This window comes from Bison bison, unplaced genomic scaffold, assembly GCF_000754665.1.
Source record: "Bison bison bison isolate TAMUID 2011002044 unplaced genomic scaffold, Bison_UMD1.0 scf7180017864482, whole genome shotgun sequence".
Taxonomy (NCBI): Eukaryota; Metazoa; Chordata; class Mammalia; order Artiodactyla; family Bovidae; genus Bison; species Bison bison.
Window position 1 is genome coordinate 7008427 of NW_011495042.1, and position 7451 is coordinate 7015877.

Here is a 7451-nt window from a genome sequence, read left to right on the forward strand (position 1 = left end):
GGGGTCCAGCGGAAAGGCAGGGGGGCTCGCCCATCTAGCCTCTTCCCCGCCTGCCGCCCACCTCACAGCCCCTGCCAAGCGTGCCTGGGTGGTTCAGCCCCGTCCCTTTCAGCCCACAGCCCCCACTGCGTGGAACACTGCCCCACTTCCCTGGGGCACGTGGGGGGAGTCCAGCCTGCGGCCTGGCAGGTCAGGGGGTGGCTGATTTGGCAGGACTAGGGGAGGCCTCACAGGGACGCGGCTCAAAGCTCGACGGGTGTTGCTGGGCTTGTGTCCCCGAGACAGCGGGGTCCCCGGTGTGATGCCAGTGCCTGGGGCTGCTCTTCCGTGGGGGGCGCCCATGGGCCGGTCTGGCCCTTGGCCCCCTGGCTCTGACCGCGTGGCCTTGCACCTTTAGCACGACCCCCTCACGCCTGTGTCGGTCTCCATTGAACTCATGCTGGTAGAGGACGTGAGGGTCAGCCCGGAAGAGCTGACCATCTACAACCACCCAGATGTGCAGGTACGGCCACCCCCTTCCCCACCCCACCGCCCCCCATCGCGACCGCTGAGGACCCCTCACCTCTGACCCCTGCCCGGCCCCTCCTGCAGGCGGAGCTGCATGTCCGAGAAGGCTCTGGCTACTTCTTCCTCAACACCAGCAGCGCCGACGTGGTCAGGGTGGCCTACCAGGAGGCCCGGGGTGTCGCCACGGTGAGTGTGGGCTCCGCCCGCCCGCCTCTGCCGTCAGCGGCGGGTCATGTCGGTCACAGCGCAGGGTCTTCAGCATCTCCCAGGGGTCGCAGCAGACACCCTCGAGCTGCCTTTGTGGTCCGTACCGAGTCTCCACCAGCTGCCCACGCTGTTAGCTACCTAATGGTTTCCTTTCGGTCGGCCTTTCGGGTAAGATGGAAATATTATCACGTGAGCGACACTGTAAGAACCCGAAGGACTGTGGCCTTGACGGACACATCGGCTTTTTCCGTTTCTCCACGTTCTTTCCCTGACCTCCACCCAGCCGTGACCACAGAAGAACTGAGCCTTCCACGCTCTTCAGGGCTTTAATTCAAGTTTTCTCTTTCTCCATATCGCTCTGTAGGCTGGATGGTGATGATGATGATGGTGATTTTTTGGCAATCATTTGTACTCAGGCTTCTCTCCTGTGGGGTGTTTCAGTTGCTTAAATTTTTTTGTTTTTAAGGTCGCCCTATGGGGCTTCCTTGGCAGTCCAGTGGTTAAGACCCCATGCTTCCAACGCAGGGGGCACAGGTTCCTGCATGCCACGTGGTGAAGCCAAAAAATACAAAAAATAAAAGGTCTTCCTTTGGTTATGACAGAGAGTAAAGGCTGACCAACCCAATGTCCTAACTGTCTGTGTATCAGCACAGTGAGTTATACGGTCGCGAAAACTGAACTGTGTCTGAAAGGAAACCATCAGGACGGAGTGTGTCAAACCCCTGCTGTGAGTCGCGACCATGACCCCGGGCGGGATCCTGGCATCGCAGCTCTGCTGTGAGCTTTGCACTCAGAGCCTGCGACCTGCATCCCCTGGTGCAGGCTGGTTGCCAGGCGTTGAAGGAGTTTTACAGTCACCCCAGCGCCAAGCAAGCCTTGGCCCCGCACTCGAGAGGACGGGCACTCGGTGCTTGGCGTGCGGTGGGGGTTGAGGCGGGTTCGCCTGCAGTCTTCTGCACTTGCTTTTGGCACTGCCCGTCTGTGCAGGGAGCCCTCGCCACTGGCAAGAGCACGAAACACGCATTCTGGGCAAGGCTGCCCTTGGACCTAGCCTTCACAGAGACCTGGCCCACCAGCTCCTTCAGAAACAGAGCCCGGCGCCTTGCCCTCGGCTAGGCGGTACATTCGTGCCTTAGCTGGACACCTCGCTCTCTCAGCCGTAACTCCCTGCAGGTCCCTTTCTCTGACTTTCTGCCTCCGATGACTGTCTTGATGCAAGACATCAGTTGCTTCTGAAGTGGAACGGGTGTTGAGTAAGTGAGGCGGGTGAGCAGGATGCAAGGGGCACGCTGGGAGGAGCTGGGCTGGCCGACCCCAGATGCTTAGCTGTGGTGTTAGAGGTGATTAGGGCATGGTGCGGACCGCGGCAAACTAGAGAGCAGAGACTGGCTCAGCGATGGCTGTGACCACTCCTCAGTCTTTAGTGTTTTTAGTAGCAGCTTTATTGAGCTGTAATTCACATACCATACAATTCACGACTTAAAGTCACAATTCAGTGGGTTTTAGTGTATTCATAAATAAAGGCAACATCACCAAAGTCAGTTTTAGAGTATTTTATCACCTCAAAAAAAAAAAAAACCAAAAGACCATAATAATCACCTCCCTGTTCTTCCACACAAATACACACATGGAAATTGTTGGATTTTTAAATTTATTGTGTCTTTGTTGCTGCACTTGGGCTTTCTCTAGTTGCGGCAAGTGGGGGCTACTCTCGGGTGGCCGTGCGTGTGCTCCTCCTCTCAGGGGCTTCTCCTGTTGCAGAGCACAGGCTGTGGGGCACGTGGGCTCAGGAGCTGTCGTCCTGGCTCTGGAGCACAGGCTGTGGGGCACGTGGGCTCAGGAGCTGCCCTCCTGGCTCTGGAGCACAGGCTGTGGGGCACGTGGGCTCAGGAGCTGCCGTCCTGGCTCTGGAGCACAGGCTGTGGGGCACGTGGGCTCAGGAGCTGCCCTCCTGGCTCTGGAGCACAGGCTGTGGGGCACGTGGGCTCAGGAGCTGCCGTCCTGGCTCTGGAGCACAGGCTGTGGGGCACGTGGGCTCAGGAGCTGCCCTCCTGGCTCTGGAGCACAGGCTGTGGGGCACGTGGGCTCAGGAGCTGCCGTCCTGGCTCTGGAGCACAGGCTGTGGGGCACGTGGGCTCAGGAGCTGCCCTCCTGGCTCTGGAGCACAGGCTGTGGGGCACGTGGGCTCAGGAGCTGCCGTCCTGGCTCTGGAGCACAGGCTGTGGGGCACGTGGGCTCAGGAGCTGCCCTCCTGGCTCTGGAGCACAGGCTGTGGGGCACGTGGGCTCAGGAGCTGCCGTCCTGGCTCTGGAGCACAGGCTGTGGGGCACGTGGGCTCAGGAGCTGCCCTCCTGGCTCTGGAGCACAGGCTCAGTAGTTGTGCACACAGGCTTCGTTGCCCCTCAGCCTGTGGGATCTTCGATTTTGTCCAATGTTTTTTCTGTGTTTCTTGAAATAATCGTGTGGGCTTTTCTTTTTTATTCTGTTGATATGATGTAATACATTAATTGGCTTTCAGATATCAAACCAGCCTTGCGTTGTGGGATGAATGCTGCTTGACCGTGATATGTGATTCTTTTTATGTGTAACTAGAGGCAGTTTGCTGGCATTTGACTGAGTGTATGTTCATATTCCCGAGAGACACTGGTTTGTGGTTTTTGGTGGTGTCTTTGTCTGGTTTGGGTATCAGGATGTCAGCCTCATGGAATGACTCTGAAGCGTTCCCTCTTCTAATTTTTGGAAGAGTCTGTGTAGAATTGGTAACAAGTAATTTGGTAACAATTCTACCAAACTCTTGAATGTTTGGTGGAGTTAACCAGTGAAGCCAGGTTGTCACGGGCTTTCCACATGGGAGGTTTTTTTATAGGAATTCGATCTCTTCACCTCTTATTGGTCTGTTCAGACTGTCTGTTTCTTTTTGAGTCAGTTTGGTAGCATGCGAGTTTCTAGGAGGATGGTTTTTTTGTTACATTGTTTTTCCGACATTTTCTTACCTTCCCCCAGTGGGCAACCTTGGTCTTTAGCTCGCTTGTGGAGCCCCTCGGCGAAGCGCGAGGAGGCATGTCATAACATACCTGTTTTTCTCAGAGGCAGAATTGCAGATGCCAAGGCCTCTTGGGTTTATCGCCGTAAATCAGAGGAAGAAAAAGCCGTCCCTTGGCACCTGTGGACGAGCGTGTGTTGTTAGAGGGAGTCTGGGGGCAGCTGGATGCCTGAGATCGTAGGCAGCTCCCCCGAGGCATTGTTACTCCTTTCGTCCAAGAGAGGATGACCCCCTGCCCATTCCTCTTCCGTGTAAATGAGTGGTCACCATCAGATCCTTCCCACTGAAAGGAAAACCTCAAATTGTAAATGATTCCAACTGCTTGAAATATGCCTTGCTTTGCTTTATCTCTGGAGATTAAAAATAACTCCCTTGTTATCTAGAAGAGGGATGTGTCCAGTTCAGAAAAATGTGTGCTGTGCCAAGAAAACTTGAACTCCTTTTTACTCACAGTTAACCTCGCACCATACATTTTGAGTGAGCCCTGAGGGCAGCCCAGGGGCCAGGGAGAGACCTTTCCTCCAGGAACAAGAGCCTCTAAGAGTCTGTGATGGACTAGGCTGCTGCTTCAGATACTGAGCTCCCTGTCCAGGGAGGCATTCAAGCTGGCACGCTTGTCTGAAAGACTCAAGACAGGATTACAGCATCAGAGTCAAGTCTTCCCAGAACTACGAACCCCTGCTCAGTCCTGTGATGTCCTACGGTGTACGGTCCCTGTAGGCAGCAGACTTCAGGCTTGTCACTGCCAAGGCAGGCATGATGTCCCCGTTTATAGATGATCCCAGAGAGCTCGAGCTACAGCTACAGTGAGGAGTCCCTTGAACTGCAAGGAGATCAAACCAGTCAGTCTTAAAGGAAATCAACCCCGAATACTCACTGGAAGGACTGAAGCTAAAGCTGAAGCTCCAATATGTTGACCACTTGATGTGAACAGCCGACTTATTGGAAAAAACCCTGATGCTGGGAAGGATTGAAGGCAGGAGGAGAAGAGGGCGACAGAGGGTGAGATTGTTGGATGGCATCACCGATGCAATGGCCATGAATTTGGGCAAACCCCAAGAGACGGTGGGGGACAGGACACCTCGCATGCTGCAGTCCGTGGGGTCACAAGAGTCAGGCACGACTTGGTGACTGAACAACAAAAGGCCGGAGCAGTTCTTTCTCCGCGTGGTAGACAAGCCTTCGCCCACATCTCATCTTCCGTGGCTCTTGCTGAGAGAGGCTGATCCCTGCTGCAGACACGACCCCGTGACCCGTCTAGTACCGTGTGTGGGGCATGCCAGCAGCGCCCGACGAGGCAGGCCCCGCAAGGATCGTGTTTGCCCAGAAGGTGTCCCGGAGGGCCCTCGGCCCCAGGGGTCTCTGCTTCCCCCAACCTCGGCCTGCAGATTCCCCTGTGGCTCCAGATGCAATCGGACGCCGATTCCTTTGCCTCCTCCACCAAGGGCACGAGGGATTTTTCACGGAGTGTTGACAGCTGATGACGGGTCCTTGCAGCGTCTCAGAGCGCTCCTTCTGAAGGACATTTACACATTTCTGCGGCATCTCCCAGCTGCTAATTAGCAGCATTCTCATTTCCCTTAATCACAGAGACAAGGAAGCCCACAACAGTTCTTCAGTTAGCTCAGAGGAAATGTTTCTTTCTTTCGCTATCGAGGCCCATTCAGAGGCAAGAATGGCTCGTGGGTATGTGTCAGCTTCCGCGCGTCTCTGGGCGGGGGCCTGGCGCGGGCGCACCTGGGCTGCTGTGGGGCGATGGTGCCCACACGACGGTCCCAGGGCTGCAGAGGCTTACACGGCCCCACACCCTCTGCCAGGCACCTCTGTTTCCTTCTCGGCTGGCTTACGCACGGGAGGGTTTACCTGACTTAAACTCAGGTTTCTTTCTTCTCATCACCTCTTTACAGCTCACATGCTCCCTCCTTGCAGAAGCCGTGTAGTAATTCTAAGGGCAGTGGGAAGGAGCCTAGCACTCAGGCCTTTCATCCAGCAGTCACTCTGCAAAGGCGGGTTCCCGTCATGCACCAGCCCAGGCCAGGCTCTGGCGACTCAGCAGGGAGCAGTCAACCAGGGGCCCTGCTCTTAGGAGCCAACCCCTCTCCTGGGTCCTGGGCTGTGGGCTGGTCCCCATGATGCTGTACGTCTGAGGAGGTGCTTCAGCGCAGCGGGAGGCGGGGGGCGGGGGTCCTTCCTTGAGACGGATGGGTGGTAGGTGGCAGCTGTGCAACATGAACTCAGATGTGTCCCACCTTTTTCCTGGGAGGGGACAGAGGGCAGAGGAACCAGTCCCCAGCCTGGCCCTGTAGGAAGCCTCAGGGCTGGGCAGGGCCCCTTGGATGGCATTTCTCACCTCAGTGTGACCCTGGCCACCCCCCACCAGCCTCAAGGGGGTCCGTATCTGCGGGGGGCACAATCCTCACCTCTGGCGTGGGCCTGGCCACCACGAGACGTTGCTGGGCACACACGGGAGACAAGCTGATGGCACCGGTGACATGCAGAGATATCCACAGGGTCCTCACTCATCTACAGATGCTGCTTGTCAAGGGACAAGCGTGACGTGTGATGGGCCTGGGAAGCGTGAAGCCGTGAGGACGCATTGGCACCTCGGGGCCTGGCGGGCGTGGGTAGAGGTCCCGAGCAGAGCTGCCCCTGGCTCCACGGCAGCATCTTAATGAGCAGTGACGTGTCCCCAGCTCCAGAGAGATGACAGGGCTTCCTCAGAGCTCTCAGGGGGCAGTGTCACCCCTGAGGAAGGAGAATCGGTTCTGGGGGTGGATTCGCTCACCTCCTCTCCTGCACACGCGTCCTCCCTGCACGTCCTTCAAGAGGCAAGTGGGTCTGGAACCTGGAGAAGCAGGTGGTGATGCTTGCACAGTGGGCGTGGGGACAGGACCCCCCACCCCACCCCATGCCACCCACCAGCCTGCCCCCTCCGCCTCCTCCAGAGCAGTTTGTCTCCAGAGCGGCAGGCGGGCTCACCCGTGGGGCACTGTTCACCATCGGGTGAGCTGGCAGGGCTGATGTGTGGGCGGCCCGGTGGGCCGTGTGGTCTCTCTGTGGGCTGCCGTCCTCCGCCCTGTCACCCGGGAGGTGCCTGGACGTCCAGCTGCTGGGAAATCAAGTGGGAGAGAAACCGATTTCCTCACTGTCAGTTACCTTTGTGTAAAACGTGCAAAATGGCTCTTTTGAAGGAGAGACAAAAACACCTCCCCTGCACACCCACCCCCGCCTCACAGGTCTCTCCCCGTGGGTGCAGCAAGCCATCATTTCTCTGCCTCCTGAGTGACGTGCCGCTCCCGACGGCGGTGACGTTTGCAGGGGGATCAGGTCAGAGCCCCTGCGTCTTCCTGGGATTTTTAAGTGGGTTCTCTTTGGGGACTCGTCCACCACAGAACTGGAGACCCGTGGCCCTGACCCACCGTCTTCAGTGTATTCGATGTCAGGCTGGCTTGGTCGTTGTTCGGGGTGCCGGTGGGGTTTCCGCTCTGGGATTTTTATTGAGCGACCTGGGTCCTTACGGGAAGCGTCCTGAGCATCCTTCACCTGTGTTTGTGCCCCTGAGCCCCTGAGCCCAGCGCTGCAGGCACAGTCAGCCTGGCCTTGTCCGGCCCAGCCCCCTGCCCTACAGCTCCCTCTGGCTGCTGGTGGCGTCAGGCTCTCGGGCGTGGCCGAGGGTGGGAGAAGGCACTGTGCT

General features: G+C 57.4%; 1 protein-coding gene across 1 annotated transcript in view; it reads left to right on the forward strand.

Annotated features, from left to right (window-relative positions):
- Positions 1 to 7451, forward strand: part of NUP210 (nucleoporin 210kDa) — an 80317-nt gene that overhangs the window by 38772 nt on the left and 34094 nt on the right. Inside the window, 2 exon segments of the mRNA XM_010862529.1 lie at positions 398 to 502; positions 592 to 693. Coding sequence (XP_010860831.1) covers positions 398 to 502; positions 592 to 693 — 207 coding nt within the window.